Raw genomic sequence first — 17,387 nt, forward strand, 5'->3', positions numbered from 1 at the left:
TAGAGCAACCACTTAAAATGGGGAGGATGTGCCAATAATACAGAGCCATCTTCCAAATAAGAATTGTGTGGAAGGTCTTGTTCACACCTACTCAAAGGAACTGGAACATATCATTGACTTTATAAGGAGTTTGCATCCAGATATTAACTTTCTGTAAAAGAGTTCAATTCAACACTATTTTCTGATGGAAGATCATTAATGTGCTCTTTGCCATTCCTGCTTGATAAAATTAATCATCCTGATCCCTTTAGTCTCCCAGCTTTTACCGGAATCCCACTGTAATTTAACATTAATAACAGCCCCTTACTAGGAAGTATTACCAATTTCTTGCCTAGGTGAGGTTATAATTAGCAGTATCTTGCTGTGACAATTGCTGCTGTGAAAGAAGTGCCATTTATAGATGGTATTACAGATGCAGATGTGCTGTGTGCACATCCAGGCATTCCAATACACATGAAATGTCTGGAAACACAACAGTGGAAGACATACATGCAGAAGAACACTTTAAAACACTTTAAATGTACTGCCAAGTAACTTTTTGCATATATAGAGGTGTAAATGAAATAATAGGAGACTTGAAAGAGAATTTTAAGTTATGCTTGATTAAATCTGTGCTATAAGCTTCTGGTACTCTGATATCATACTTGGGTCTCTTGGGTGCTATTAAGCATTGTCAGTCAACAAACTATAATTTCATGCTTGAGTGGACTGATACAAGCCTAGGCTTCTTCTACTTTGTGCAGTCAGCCTTCAGTTTGCTGTGATAATAATGTGAGAAGGGGAGGGAAAGAAAGAATTGTCAGACAGAATGATAATACTTATCAGAAAAATCAGATACTATGATGGTTTAAGCTATAATTTGTTCAGGTCAATAAACTGTGAGTCCATTTACTTCACTAAGCTTTAGATCAACTCCTTCAAGTTCTGTATTTTCATTTGACAGGTACTGTAACAGGCAGCTATGCAGGTAGAAGTAAACTGCAGAACTGGAAGGTGTTTTCTGTTTGGTTTGGGGTTGTTTTTGTTTTTTTGCTTGGTTTTTTTGGAGTGGTTTTGTACTGGAAAGACTAAAGTGTATTTCCTCTATGAACAATTTTATTTTTAAATTATAAAAATCTATATGAGATTAGTGTTTGTGATTTCTATCTATTGCAGGTTCTAATAGTTTTAATATATTACATGAAAGAAAGTCATATAATTGCATAAAGAGCCAAGTACTTATATTGGGCCACCTAGAATCTGTGAGAAGTCTCTGTATTCAGCTGAGGTCCTTGTTATCAGAAATTCAGAGAACAGCACACACAAAAGGTATAATATGTCATGTGAGCCAGTATGTTCAGTAGAAAAGCTGGTAATTCTAAGCAACTGTCCACAATAAGCTCCAGGTCAGGTTCTGCCTTTGATGCTGTGCAAAACTTTTATAAAAATCAATGAGCATTTGATGCAAAGAAATGAAAACCTGGCCCAGCACTTCTGATAGATGACAACAAGGATTTAGTAACAGTTCCAGGAAAGCATTCCCTGCTCCTCAGACTGCAACAATAATGACATGTTCTCCTGCACTTGTCCCATCCCTGCATTGTTTAACCATTACTTTGAATATTGATTTATTTTTTTAATCCCATAAAGCTTTTCCCATGTGACTATTTCTTCCTTTAAAGGCAAAAGCAATGCATAGTGTTTTGAAGGCTTTAAAGAAATCAAGAAGTTTGATTATAATGGCTTTGTTACCAATGAAGTAACACCTTTGGCAAGAAAAGGTCCTACTCCAGAATGACTTAGTGTTTGTATTGTTTTATGTAACTTTAAGAGTTAAGATTAGACTATGAAAAAGCATCTGATTTTTCTATAGTTTCTCCTTGTCTGTTCCTTTACCCCCTAATTAAATTTTTTGCTTTTGTTTTAAACATGTAAACAGGCCTTTCTGCAATGTACTGAATCTTAGTGTCAGGATGTAAGATCTAAATAGTAAAAATTCAAGCTTTATTTCCTTTTGATTATATTTTGTGGAAACAAAATACCTGAAGCTCCCTTATTCCAGGATTGTGATGAGGAGAGGGTGGGCTGAAAGATTTGCATTTTTTGATAAAAACATCAAGACATGATAACGAATAATTATGTGTGTCTCCATGTAATGTAACTGTGAAAAGGATCATATGTCAAATATTGTAAAAAACCCAAAGATTTTTCATTTAATACTTTGTACTTAATTTTGCATTCATACTTGTTATTTAAGTCATGCTTAGTCATTTTTCAATGTAAAAAAATATCTGGACATGAATGAGACTTTCAAAGAATTGACATAAGTGAAACATTTTAAATGAAAAGGATTTTACTGGCTTATTCAATGTGGAATTGTTTCAGAATTATTTATCTAGGTTTCTTTCTGTGAATGGAGGACAAATTGAGGTCACTTATTATTCTGGTTAATTATTAGCCATGTTTATTTATTAGGTTAATTTGCAGAGTTTCAACAATTCTGTGTCCTTGAAAGGGTCAGGAAATAGCACCAAATCAGCTATACTGATTATCTGTGCTGCAGAAAGAACAATGAGCTTTTCTAGATCATGTTCTTGAAAATATATTTTGGGAATGAGCTTTGAACCAAGTCCAGGCAATTGTTTCTAATGATAAAATCCCTTCTGGGACCCTCCCAGTGCTGTTTAAGTTTGCACTGTTTGAGGAAGCCTTATGATACAGGCAGCTGCTTTTGCTGAGCTCATGTTCTGAGATCCACTCTAACTCATTTACTGGTTTGTGCTTTCCTCTCAGCTTTTAGGATCTGCTTTTAACAGCTGCAAAGCTGATTCTTGGGCTCTCTTGGCATTTCTATGCTATGCTGGCCACCTTTCCTGCCAGCCCTTCCTGCAGCAGTGCTTCTGTGGTACTGGCTTGGCTTGGGCTGTGTTATCTAATGCTGCTTTGGTTCATGATTGGACTGAATTGTCTCTCAGATAAGATTCTTTTCTGTTTGAAAACTGTATCAGAATGAGTTTCTGGGCCAAAACCAGGGCCCTATGTGCAATTTTGTTGTTTTCACTGAAGTGCTAAAAGAAGAATAAATCAAAATATCAATTTATATTGATAAACTTTTAGTTCTCCAGCAGGTAAAAGAAAACAGCATGCATGTGCATGCTTTCAGGCTCTTCCTTGCTTTTTTCTTCCAAAGATGTCTGTCTCTGATAGGAGAGTGACAAGCCAGCCCAGAAGGAAAATTCAGCTGAAAGGACCACAAAATGCTGAGTTTGTCTTTGATTGTCAGTTCACCCCAGAATGCACTTTTGCTTTTAGTAGGTTTTCCATTTTCTCCCAGGCACAGAATAGTACTTATCTTGCTCAATAGTCAGCCATTATGTCTCTTTTATCCACGTACAAAGCACAGGAGAAATAAAATGATAGGTGCCCTGATAAGGAGGATAAACTTTTGAAGTCTACGAAGAATGCAATTCTTTTTGGCTGATGGATTTCAGGCAAGTGCAAAGGACATAAACAGCTTTTTTGTTTTTTTTTTTCTTTTTTCTTTTAACCAAACTTAAAGGCATGAATTTCAATGGTGGACAACTGCAGTTTAAGCAGAAACACTTTAAGGAGTTACTTTATGGAGAATTGTCTCACTCTGCCCCAGACACCTGCTTCTATTCAGTGTAACTTAGTGTTAGTTCCTCACATTGAAAATAAATCTGTACAGAAGGAGAAAGCTCTCCTCCCTCTGCTTTCCAGGGATCAGTGTGTGAACCACTCAAAAAGCAGAGTTTTGTGCAAAGTTAGACAGCTGCATTGTTCTTTGGGGGCTTGGAGCAGTACCAGGGGTGCAGTAGGTCTGTCATTGCAAAGCTCCTGTCCAGCCAGCTGACAGCAACCACAATCCCTGTCCTGCCTCCCCCTCACTCATGCCAAGGACAGGCAGCCCTGGTGCTCTGCTCGTGTTACTCTTGGAGGGCCACACCTTGTGCGGTGCCATCCTCATCCCTTTGCCACAAAAACAGGATTACACTTTTCTGCCAGTAGGACTAAAACTTCTCTTGTAATTTAACACAAAGTATTTAAAGAAACTTAGTGTGCATTTGATGCCCTTGTCTCCCTTCCCTTCTTGCCTTTTTTCTGTTTCATCTTGCTCTGCCCATACACACACAGGCTCTTGCCCTTGCAGGATGAAATTCCCACCTACTCATTCATTTGTTAGCTAAACTTGCCTACATCTGCTTTGAAAAAAACACAACATTGTAAAGATGTATATAAAATGCTGGATTGTAAATCTGTGGTGTCTCTTTCTCCTGATAAATTCTTGAAACCTTTTTGATGCCCTTGCTTTCCCACTAGCCTTCAGTAGGATATTATGGCTCCAAATGGTGTAATGCACTGTAGGCTGTAAAAACAAAACTTGACTCACTGGAAGTGACCCCCTGCCAGATGCAACTATTTTATTTTGCATTTTTCTTGTTTAAATTATTGAGATGGAAATCCAAGAGGATAACTCTACCTACTAAAATTGATCTATTCTTCATTTTTGTTATTTCAATGTTATGATTTCTTAGCCTAGATTTTAGAGAAAAATCATTTTTCCAAGGTGTCAATACCTGATTCAAAGAAACTTTTGCTGAAAGAATACAAACTTCATTGAACACATTTGGCTCTATATCAGGCTCCTGATGTTTCTTTCAGAATAAAAATAAAATGTGCTTCTCAAACAGAATTGCAGGGATTTTTTGCATAGTTCTACCCCAGCATGGCATTTTGCTATTGCCTAAGATCACTGAACTAATTGGGAATCATTCATAAAGACAGTAAAGAACAGCAAAACTTTTTGATTTCCTTAGTGATATTTCCTCCTTGCTTTCCTCCTGTGAAATAAATATAGGCATGAGAGATGTCATTGCCAGAAGAGTGGGTAGATTTGTGTTAATGCCTAAGAGCAAATGTCAAACTATAGAAATGTCACAGTCTTGTGTGCTTTTGAAGTATATGAACAGATATGTAGGCACACAGTTTGTGGTGATTGGGGTGGGCTGAGCCCCATCCCCAGTTGGTTTCAGCTGTGAGCAGCAGGTGAGCAGCATTGAAGGTAACGAGCCATGGAGTGCCCAGGGGCACTGACCAACCAGCCAAGGGAGCAGAGGGCACACAGGTGCAGGGCATCAACAGGAGGGGATAAAAGGCTGGGCTAAAGCACAAGAAGGGCAGATGCTTGCAGCCTTCTGAGGTGATCTGGTGTTACTCTGTGTGGGCAGACACCTGAAGCCTTCTGATGAGGTAAGGTGTTACTGTGTATGGAGAATGCTTAAAGCCTTCTGGAATTGTATGATAATACTTTGTGTATCCTGGCTGTCTCAGCTGTGACACAGTTTATTAGTTTGCTGTATAATTTCTTTGAAAACTTTGTCATAATCCTATCTGCAGTCTTGTACTGGGCACAAATACTATGCTACATGGCAATTTCTTCTAAATCTAGCAATATGGCTTTGTAATATTAGGCAAGGCAAAAGAAAGTTTGGGTGAATAATTTTTCTTTCCTTGAAAAGAATGTTTTTCAGAAGTATTCTTACCAAAGAAAAGCTTAGAGCTGTGAGTCACAGCATTAGTGGGTTGAACTATGATTCCATGCAGGAATATGGGCACACACTTTCAGGATTAGTGAAATGTAGATGTATTATTTGTAATAAATATATATTTTAGGGTAATGGCACAGCTATAATCTCTGAACATCTGAATTCTAAAGAAAGATTACAGCTTGACTGGTAGCGAGACTGACATGAATAAATGTGTTCTTTAAAAAATTCTATTTTTTAAAATCACTTAAAATATTTTCTTGAAATGCAAAGGACATAGAAACTAGAATTTATAGAATAAAGCATCAGGCACCCATATTCAAGATCTCTAGCACACAGATCATCTCTGAGAAGTGGTGCTTCTGGTGCCTTCTACAGACTTTTCATTTTGCATGTACTGCTGTCTGACTTTTTCACATTGATTTCTCTTTCCCTCTTCTGCCTCTGTCTCTTGTTTTCTATCTCTGCCCTTGTTCTCTTTCATGTCTTTAATTCATGCTTCTGTCCTGCTCCTGCCTTCCACATTTTTTGCTTGCTCTTTTTTGTTTTTTTATCTTCAGAGGAAAAATTCCCCCTTCCCCTCACCCTGTTGATCTGTTCCTTCTGACTTAGAGTTTCTAGGATATACCACCACCACAGGCTATTTCTTCTGAAAAAGGGGTGGTTAAAGCCAGTTGTGTTGGTACTCAACATTAACATTTAAACATATTTTCTCACTTCATATAACATTTACCTACTATTTCTATGTATTCTTGGAGAATTATCCAAGGGAAAAATTTTAATGCTAAGTGCTTTTTGGCCTTTAAAACTGCTCGAGTAGAGGAATTAAGGAAAAAACATCCATTTCTAACCAAAAAGTTGTTTTTCCATCAAAAGTCTCTTTGAAGGATAACTTCAGTTGAACTCTCCAAGGAAGCTGTATTCCCAAAGAATTACATTTTATCAGCTGAAATGTTTCATTCTGGTTTGCTGCAGCTGGTATCAGGAAGAACACACATGCAGCCTGAGCATTAATTTCTGCTCAGTGGTGCAGGGTGACTGACCAATAGATGTGCTGCTGGATAATGGGGACAGCATTGGCAGGGCTTTGCCTGCTCAGCTCCTGAGCCAGGATGCACAGAAATCACCAGGTGGGCTTCTCCTGTATTCACTGTGTGCCTGCTAAAGGCTTGGGGGGATTGTTGCTGTGGGATCTCACTGGCAGCTCTGCAAAGCCTGTGCAGAGTCAGTTTCAAATGACAACAAATCAGAATGGTTGTGTTTACAGGTTTTGCACAGGCATTAGTGTCAGACTGTATGTTCTGCCTTGGCTTAGGCAGGATGTTCTTTTATCACTTAAACTATTTTCCTGAAATGCAAAGACATGGAAACCAGACTTGCTGGAGTAAAGCAGCAGACACCCATACTCAGGGTCTGTAATGCACATGCCTCAGAAGGAATGTAAATAAAAGCACAAAGGCTTAGGAATCCAGGGATTAGGAAGCATGAGCTTCAGAATGTCCTGGGAGCTTTTCATAATGGATGCCTCTTTGTCTGTTTTCTTAGAAGTGTGGGTAAACCAGTGTTGTCTTATTTTCTCCTTAGGTAGCTACCTTTCTCAGTATATGGTCAGGCAGCAGGTATTTGGCTGCTTCTGGCTCCAACCTCCTGGCTCCCCAAACACAGCATCTACAGCCTATCTAAATAATGATAGGATTGGTTTTATACAGCAATTTAAGAAGATTCATTAATTTAAATGTATTGTCTATATGCTGCTGTAGCTCAGACCTCCTTACCTCCTTGTAGCCTCAGTCATGGCTGGACCTTCTGCTACCTTGGATTTACAAGATTTCTTCTCCTTAGTAACACATTAAAATAGATTACACTTTTGTTTTGGTTTATAAAAGTATAATAATTTTTGGTTCTTAAACATTTTGAAGGTGAATTGTAGTGCAGCTCTCATTCATGGTTTATAACAGAAAAGGATACTTGTGGTCAAAGCCATACCATATTCTGAACAGCCATGCACTCTCAGCTTTGGTTGTATTTTTATCCAAATTAGGTGCACTCTGCAAAATAAACAAATGAATGAAGTGAGAAGCATTTTTATAAAATAAGTAAAACATGGAGTTCTGATATTAAGAATACATGTCAGACCAAATTACAATTAAATGTACTTTTTTAATTTAAAAAAAGCTTTTTTTTTGTTGCACAAATGTCATCTCTGTGAATCAGTTCAGGAGAAAATTGGCTCATACAGCACATTTCTCATTGCTGCACTCATTGCAAGAATGTAGCATTTATTCTTATGAATGATTCCAATTTTTTAAGCAGTTGAGAAGTGCTATACTCTGAGATCAATAAAATGATATTTTGATTTAATTGCTGTTGTGGGATTACTTCAGTTTACTCCTACAAGATCAGAGGCTGTTTGTGTATGTCTAACAAAATGCTTTTCCCAAAGGGACTGAGATGTTGTAATAACTAGAAAAGTCCTTTTTACTTCCTTCCAAGGGGAGGGGGACATGAGTTGAGTTGAAAAGGCTCAAAATACCCTTTCCATACTGCAAGGGTATTAATTCTGTAACATGCTGCACAGGTAGAGAGGTGGACTATCCTTTTCCTCAGGGTCCTAATTCGGAATAATAAATTAGGAAGAGTTATCTGTACAAAGACAGGCAGTTTGGTCATACTCTAGGTATCACATCAGTACTAGTGGAAGAATTGCTATCAGGATGAAATTAGGAATAGGGTGGCCAGTTCTCTAACAATGTTAAACTGTCTTGGTTTTGTTTTGTGGCAAGTTAGGTTAGTTTAAATGAGAATATTTTTCTTTATGCACTTTTAAACCAATTGATCTGTTAATTTTCATGTTTTAATCTAATAATATATTAAAACAGAATACTTTATAATAGATTAATATACATGTAAATTGGTGATGATAATGTCAATGGTCTGACCCTCAAAATTGTAAGGTCTAGTTCCCAGGCAACCTGTTCATGGGAACTTTGGAACAATGGGAGCATTGATGTAATTGAGTTTTGAATAAGGTTAGACAGAATCCATGCTGTAACTGTTATGATTTTGGTAATGGGGTCACACTGAACATGCAAATGCACCAAATAGAACAACTATTATTCTTGGGATCTGTTTCCTGGTTAACTGATTTGAGTATTTTAGCAACCCCTCCCAGTAACTGGGGGAAGCTGTGGGGGGGAGAGGGAAGAAGATGATACTAATCCCTAACCAAGCAGCAGAACACTCTTCCAAGCTCTAAACATCTTAAAATGCATTTTGGCAAGGTAAAGATTGGGTTGAAACATTTAAGCAGGAATTGATTGTAAGCAAAATCTGTGTTGGGTCAGAAGAACAAGAACACTGAATAAAGGAGAGGGAAGGACTTGAGCTCACAGGGGTAGAGATGAGGAAGAGAAGGACAGGCATGGAAATAAACATATTGTCCTCATGCGTGGGGCAGAGGACAGCTTGTTAAAAGCACAGTGAGCTCTGTAAATAGCTTGTGTCCTTTGTTTGCATTGTCATGTTGTTGTTGGTTAATTCCTCTTTCCAAACTCATTGTACCTCTAGCTTCCTCTTAAGGAAGAAGGTTTCCTCATTGAGGAAAATGAATTGTTGAAAGCAGTGGACAAAGAGATCTACACAAGAGTATAATCCCCCAGGGGCTTTCTGGTCCTGACCTGGGCCTTGTTTTATTTCTAGTTTGACATGTGGCACCTTCCTCCTTTTGCCTATGAAATCTGTGTTGTGTTATCAGCTCTTGCAGCAGTGGGGATCTGGGTGGTTATCTGGAGTGCAGCTCCTGCAGAAACAGCGCAAGGGAGGACAGGAGATGTTGGTGTGAATGTTTCAGGGCTCTTGCAGATCCTTGGATCCTATTTTGGATCTTAAGATTTTAAAGAGTAACTTTTCACTTTCCCTACAGTTCAGAGAGGTAAAAGTAGTTCTCTCTGGGAAGGGAAAATGCCAAAGTTTTTCATATCTCTTCTTCCATATGGGAATTGCCCATATGGAGATTACTCTCATTAGTCCTTGCAATAAATTCACCAACCAGCTGGCAGATGAAACTGATGAGAACAGTGTAACTAAATTCCTTATTATACTTACAAAGATCTAGGGACAGTTAAATAAACTATGCAGATTAGTTTGACAGAGATGATATTGATAAGCATTTTGCATGCTATTTAGTTTTTTCCTGAGATCAATAGCCTATCTACGACTTTTTTTCTGAAGTGCTTGTAGAAAATAATTTCTTACCCTCTCTCAACTGAAGTTAACATAGCAGAATTTGAGATACATAAGCCATCTGAATGAAATATCCTATTGACTATGTTTTTAAATGGGAATTTAGTTAAATAGCTCACTTCCACAAAGCTTTTGCCTTTTTAAAATAGACCCACTTTATAACTATGCTTTAGTGATTGTGTCCCTGCATTGTGCTTTTCAGAGTTAGCTTTCGGTATTTGTACACTGAATGTACATGATATGCAGCAAAGTGGTTTGTTTTACATACTGTTTTCTATGCAATAATATATATTATTTTAGTATGTATTCTGTAGTTTCTTCAGAACTAAGTTATGACAGTCCATCAATAAGCAAATGTCTATGAATATAAGGCTACTTCCTTTTGTTAATGCTCATGCTGTGATAATGATTTAATGATAAATTTAAGGGTGGCAAGACAGAATTGAAACTGAGATATGCTTCTGATGGATGATGATATGGTGTAGTACAGATGTTAATTATACATGAAAAGGGTCTGCACCTTTTCTAGGGAAGGAGCTCTGGGTTCCAGGTCTTACAGCTTGAACTGGAATTTGCTGCCAGCTGACTGCCAAAATTATTGGTTCAGGTATCCCAAAATAGAACATAATCAGAAGTGTAGAAATAACTGTGTACATAGATTTATTCAAGAAATCAGATCTCTTCACAGAAAACTGAATTTTTGGGAGGCAAAGGAAGGAAAGAAGGGAGAAAAAGATGATGAGGTAAGGAAGGAAAAGGATTTTGCACTCATATAGCTGGTGTTGCATCTGACATAGTACCCATGAGGTGGAAGGTCTTTAAGGCTTCTTCTGTCCCTAAAAAAAAAATCTAGGTATGGTTACAGACATGGATTGAGAGGCTCCCACAAGGTACCCATGTCCTGGTAGTTAGAGTGGTCACAGAGGAGCTAAATTCAAATCTTGGTAACAGACATTGCAGCTTTCCCATTCTGGCTGAGTACTCTGAGCAGAGAGAGGCCTAGACGTTTCTTTTCCATTAATTTTTGCTCTCCTTTAAACATCTTGTTCTTGAAGATATTTTGTTCTTATTTCTGATACAATCTCCCCTGAGGCTTCAATTAACAGCACTGAGAGTGGGCATGTGGTTTAAAGTTCATCTGGGCAAGAGCTTTAACTGGCAGTGGGAGGTACTGGCACCTGACCCAATATTTGTGCAGGGATGGATGTGCAGGAAAATCAACTGCTTCCACTGTGAAAACTCAGTAACATAGGAAGAAAATAAGTTATGAAAGGTAAACTAAGTAAAAACATCATTTTGGAAATAAAGTGAAAGCAAAGAGAAACACAGGGGAAGAAGAGAAAATTAGAAGAAACAACCTGACTTGAATAACTATGATAGGTACTGAGCTAAAACAGTGAGGACTACAGAGAATGCAGCAAAGGTCTGAATTACTCAAATGTTGAGATGTCAAATATAAAAAAAATTCAGACAAATGAAAATAAAATACTATGGGTGGAGGGAAGAATAATCAGAACAGCAAAACTTTTTTTCTGAGGTATAATATACTACTATAAGGAATGCTGAACTGCACATGATAGGGCATGAAAAGTGTTATATTTATTTACACCTTCTGTGTTGTATTGCTCAGTTTTGTCAGAAGGGATAGGTGTTAATTCACAGAGCACAGTTGGGACACTGGATGTGTTACTGTTGTAAATAAACATTATTATTTTCATTTTCAGTAAAAAAATGAGAAAATTAGATGCCTAGCAGCTTCTGAAGAAATCAGGTTTTTGCAAAACATGCATTCACTCAATTTTATGCTGTATTCCCTGATCTTTGATAATTCATGAGTGCTGAAAAGGTGAAAATTTCTGCAATTCTGTACTCCAGTCAAGAATAGACTATGGTTCTGTGTCCTGCTCTTGTTCAGAATTTGGGCAGAGGCGTTGCTGGAATTCCTACCAAGATGCTTAGGAAAGTGAATTCAGCATGAGGCCCCTCAGACTCAGAAGAAAACGGTGCCTTGCTATGGTGCAGTGAAGGGTTATGCTAAACCTTATCATTAGTGACTGCATTGTAGAATGAAAGATGTGGTCAGTGTAAACAATGTTGTTTTCCTTCTTTTAAAAGAAACATTAGGGTAATTAGGCACCTGAGTTCTACTTGTTACAATGAAAATTGACATTCACCTTATGTGCCTTCAGAAATGCACAAATGTGTAAATGTTAGGAATACTCAGCACATAGGAGATATTAAAGTTTTGCCTAATGGTATTGCTAATGTATTTTGAAATGAAAAAAAGTATCTTATATCTTCCTCAGCTTATTTTCTACATTTTTGTTCTTGTTGGATGATTTCAATTTCAGTTCCAGTTGTGTTGTCTGAAAGGGTGCATGGGATAGTATGACCAGCATCAGGCACTTGTTGGCCTTTTGCTTTGTCACCTTGTCAGCTGTACTGAGGCTTCTCCTCAGTCCCGCTGCTGTTGCACTCACTGTGCTGAGCCACAAGTCCTGTCTCTGTGCATTGACTGTACAGATTCCTCCTGCTGCTGCAGGCAGTGCTGCACTTGAAACTGCACCACATATATAATATTGATATATATATATATGACAAAAAATGGAAGGGCACAGATGAACAGCTGCAGCCTGTCCAGGAGCCCCCTTCAGAGGCTTCAAGTTCACAATGTACTCAGGCTTCCATGTGAAAAATAACTGAAAAATATTTTCATACACCTGACCTACTAGAGTTGAGAATTAAAAATTCTGCTTTTTAATTCTGAGGGATTAAAGGTTGTTCTGAGATGTCTCATTTCCACAGATGCAGGCACGATGTGCCAAACAGTGAACATTTTTAAATGCAGCATGTATGTCCAAAAGCCTGACATACCTGGCTCGCAGCTCTAGCTCTCAGATCTTCATCTGGATCTACGCCAACTCTGTAAAAAAAACCCAAAAAACCAAACCTGAGGACATACGGTAATGATCTGGTGTATATTAGACAGCTTTGAGTGTAAAAATGCTTCTTGTGTCACTCATTTCCTACTAGGTGAGAAATGAGGAGAAGAGCTGGGAAAACATCAGGATCACTTTTTAAATTAAGGAAGTTCTGAAGTTTTTAGAGAACTTAAGTTTCCATGTAGCTGCCACTCCTAACACCTGAGACTAGATCTTTCTCCTGGCTCTGATCCATCTCTGGGGAGAGACCATCAAGCTGTTACCCTGTGCTAGGAAATGCTTAATTGCTGTCAGAGGAGCAGGGCTGAGCAACTGCAGTTGGAAGTGGGGGCTGGGATTGCAGAACTCCTGTGCTGCATTATGGATCTCTTGAGGCACTTGGAAAAGGCTTTACTTGGCACACCAGGTACAGGGAAGCAACCCAGAAGGGAGGGGAGACTGCAGGGAATGATGCACAACATGGTGATAACCTGGGTGGCACTTTCCCATCCCATATGGATGGGAAAAAAATAAAATTGGCTCTTTAAAGGGATGTGGTTTAAAGGAAAAATTGACATTTTGATTATGGCTGATACTCAGAGCTGAGGAGAAATGCAATTGAAAAATGTTTTAAGTTGAACAACAGAGGCTTGTGCTGATGAAAGACACAAGAAAGCATGGAAAGCAATGAGTGATGATAAATAATGCACCTTATTATCACCCAAATCTGAAGTCTACAGCTAAGGTGACCAACAACCCCCATGCACCTTGCAAGCTCCCACATAAGTAGTAGGTCCAACCAGAATTTTCTGATGCAAAGAAAATGTAGTCTTTCACTGGATATTAATTTAAGGCCACTATACTGGTTTTCTGATAGTCCTAATTTTTGAGTATAGATTTGCTTTTGGTATAACACATCACATTATATTTGAAATAATATTTATTATTAACAATTGCATACCTCAACATTCTTTCCTGTGAATGTTATGCATACACTCTTATTGGACTGGAGACAATGACAGGAACTATATGCAAAGTAGATGCTTTTTATATGTAAATACTGAATGGACAAAAAAAAAGACATTTCTTTCTATCATAGCTCTAGAGCTTCAACAAACCTGAGTCCTTCAGGCATAAATATTTCCGTCTTTTTATTAAAAATAACCATCCTGGAGGTGACTCAACAAAGAGACAGAATGAATAGCAGATTCTCATTCTTTTATTTTCTTTTGTTTTTGTCCTCTTGGCCCTTAAATTGCAAGGAAAAGCTTCTGATGACACTAACCCTATTCATTAGTTTGGAATAAAGCAAGTAAGGTATTTCCATTTCATTAAAATGGAAACATTTACATATGAAAAGGAAAAGAATCATTACCCAGAGGTTTAAGCATCTATCTGGCAGTGGGTTTGCCATTGCCATGTGCAGAACAGAAGTGTCCAGGGCCTTATCTGTGCTCAGCCCTGTAAAACAGAGCAGTGTGAGAGCCCTGCCCTGCCCAGGCTGCAGGGTAAGGACAGTGCCGGCAGTGAAAGCTGCAGCAGGGGTGCAAATGTGGGTGCTGTGGTCCCAAACTCATAGCCCAGGTCAGAATCACAAAGCCAATCTGTTTCCTGAGCACAGGCACTGTTTATTAGACTGTGCTGATTCATTAGATGTGTGCACCAGCACCAGGCCAAGATAAACGCACCAGCAGCACATCAGCTGGAGACTGCAGAGCTCTGGAAGTAAAAAAATCCAACATATTTACGTGTGATTGTGCTGCAGCCCTGCCTTTCAGCTGCACCTGACTTCCCAACACTCCTCTTAATGAGCTTAACTTGATCTCAAAAAAGGTCACTTCTGGGACAGAGGTAATTTAGCCTTCATGCAGCTCTCACCTCACTGGAGCTGAGAAACCTCCACTCCTGGCTGTGTGTGAGTGTTGGAGTTGTGATGTGTTATTAGAGACTGAGCTAAGACAACAGAAAACATTTCACCCAGGACTCAAAGGACTGTAATAGCAAATGGAAAAAGGGAGAAGCCGTGGGGATGGTAGGAGCAGAGTTTCTGGCTGTGATATTGATTCAGTAGCAGGCTATAACTAATAGCTAATTCCACTGACAGCAGGAATTAACTGGTATTGTAAATGCTAATTTTTTTTCCTGAGTTCTGCAGAATCTGTGGTGTGCTGAAGCTTCTCTGCATCTATAATTTCTCATCCTTATAGCTACAGCAACAGCTAGACATTTTGCTTTATTTATTTTGCAGACAACAGATTATTATAATACAGCACAAATGAAGATTCTCACATATCATCCTAACAGGATGGAAAAAAACCAACCATAAATATGGAGTTCAACCTTAGGTTGTTATTGTATGAAAATGAAAAGAAGACTTCTATGCCACATGAATTCACAGAGTCTGAGCTGACACTTTATTTGGTCTGTTCTTTGCCCTCATTTAAAATACATGGTCAGATTTAATTGCTGTTTTTCTCATGGAATCGTATCTCACTACTGGGAGTTAGTCTGGATACCAGAATATTACCAGGTGATTTAAAGTCCTGTGGGAGAAGAACCAAATTATTCTTTGCATTATATGGGAGAGTTCTTTAATGCATTAAAACAGCAATGTGTTTCTGTAATTTAATGAAGTATGAACTACGCTAACTCAGTCTAATCAGTTCTGAAATTGTGGCTAATTATTTCATATCCAGCCATAGGCTTGGGGGCCTAATATCATGCCCCTAGGATTAAAAGTCATGGTCTTCTAGAATTAGCTCTGATACACTTGACATGAAGTAGAATTTAATATTTCTAAATATTAAATATTGTAAAAACAAACTATACCAAATTATATGCAACTGAAATTAATCATAGATATGCACTTGGAGTTTACAACCTTGAATTCTTCAAAAGGCCTGCTAGATCAAATGCTATTGCCAGTAGAATTTGCAAGCTTAAAATACGTGTGAATTACTGTAACTGCCTCTAAGAGATATCCTGAAAATATTTGTACAAACATCTTTCCCCCTTTAACAGTCTCAGATTTCTATTCCTGTGAGAAAATCTAATGCATGCTCAGAAAAAATATTTTCTTAGTGTTTTTCTCTTTTCTTTCTATCAACTTTTGTCTCTATTCTCCTGTTGTTTTTACTTCCGGCAGCCTCTCTTCTGCCTTTCTGTCCCACTTTCCCTGGCTGCTCACTGTTCCTTGTTTGTCTTCTAAATATTGTATGCTTTTATTTCTGCATCTTATTCTATACATTAAACATTAGGATGATTTCTCTTCCATGAAGAGAAATTCAAAGACTTCTTAATCAGTTCTACCCTGCAGTGAAGTTTACTTTATGTATTTAGATAGGCTTTGGTAATACCTCAGGTCCAAATGCCCTAGATAGGGAGGAAATCAAACCCCTGGCAGCTTCTCTGTATTGTCCTTTTCAGGATATTGGGGTGTGGTAGGGCATGTGCCATTTTTTTTTTGTCTTTAAATAAGGACTGGATCAAAACCTGGGTTCAGAGAATGCTTCCAGTTGCTCTGCTCAAAATGTGGAAGGGAAGTTTTGACTTCAGGCAGCCTCTAGCAATTAGGCCTAAGAATTGCTGGGAACTGTGCATTAATCTGCACAAGTACCCCTTGCAGTGGATGGATTTAAATTCCTGTGTGCTATCAAGTGCATCATTTTTTTAGCAAAAGTCAGAATGTGCTTGGTAATAAGAGAAGGAATTTGTCACTGAATACAAAGCAGTTGATAACATCTTTCCTTATGTGGTTTGAAAAGAAAATGGATCAAAAGATAAATCCCAAATTGCCAGGGGAATCAGTAGTAAAAAATGCACCACCAATCCCTAGGAATACCGAGTAGTAAATCACTATTCAGGCATTGTAAACTTTTAATTCCCTTAAATCACCACAAAAACAACAGTGTAGGATAAAATCTTTGCTTTCTACAGTGGAGTTACATAAAACCTTATATAGACTCACATCTTCATGAGGATCTAGGCACACAGAGAAGAGCTGTTGGTGTCTGTACTTACAAGTGTGATCTCAGCCCTCCCTCACTTTAAGTGCTGGGAAACCTGCAAATAGAGAGATTTCTCTGAAATCTGAATTCTAATTACTGAAATTGTCCTTCTGGGCCTGCACAGGCTTTTTGTACTGGCACAGCAGGGCCTGGTTCATGCAAGTTAAATCTTGCTTGCAGTTCTACCTAGTCTGGTTTGCAATTGCCATGGACTCACAGGGGTTAGGCATGCCCCAGCTGAGGCAGCCAGGACTGCTTTCATTTGAAACCTTGTCCTGAGAGCATGTAATTAATTCTGTCTAGTCGAAGCCCCCAGAAAAATTGTTTATATCTATTATTTAATGCAGCTAATGATTTAATGAACAAAAGATCAAGCCTGGGAAAGAGAACTCTCTCCTAATGCAAGTAGCAATCTTTCCCTGCTCAAAGTGTATGGTGGTAAATGTGTACCTGGTGGAACAGGACATCACGGAGCTGTCACATGAGGGTCAGGATCAGCCAAGTGTCCTCTGTGTCCTTTTCTACACCAGTGGGGAAACAAAGGCAGTGCAAGAGGTGTGACAGGTCTGGCATCTCAATCCTTTTCTGGCCTGCTACTATGAAATGGGGTTAACAACACTTCCTTCACCCTATCACTCATCTGTTTTGTGTATTTAGCTTGTAAGTACACA

The 17,387-nt window shown here is 38.4% G+C and overlaps 1 protein-coding gene across 4 annotated transcripts in view; it reads right to left on the reverse strand.

The window, feature by feature from the left end:
• The window catches only part of SLC9A9 (solute carrier family 9 member A9), a 173,108-nt gene that overhangs the window by 30,730 nt on the left and 124,991 nt on the right, over positions 1–17,387 (reverse strand). For 2 of the 4 annotated variants that reach the window (XM_063166932.1, XM_063166931.1), the window contains exons 13-14: positions 12,663–12,711; positions 7,515–7,594 (exon numbers count right to left, since the gene is read on the reverse strand). In XM_063166932.1, coding sequence (XP_063023002.1) covers positions 7,515–7,594; positions 12,663–12,711 — 129 coding nt within the window. The remainder of the gene's footprint in view (positions 1–7,514; positions 7,595–12,662; positions 12,712–17,387) is intronic. The other 2 variants (XM_063166933.1, XM_063166934.1) reach the window with 2 other exon arrangements.

Source organism: Melospiza melodia, chromosome 12 (genome assembly GCF_035770615.1).
Source record: "Melospiza melodia melodia isolate bMelMel2 chromosome 12, bMelMel2.pri, whole genome shotgun sequence".
Taxonomy (NCBI): Eukaryota; Metazoa; Chordata; class Aves; order Passeriformes; family Passerellidae; genus Melospiza; species Melospiza melodia.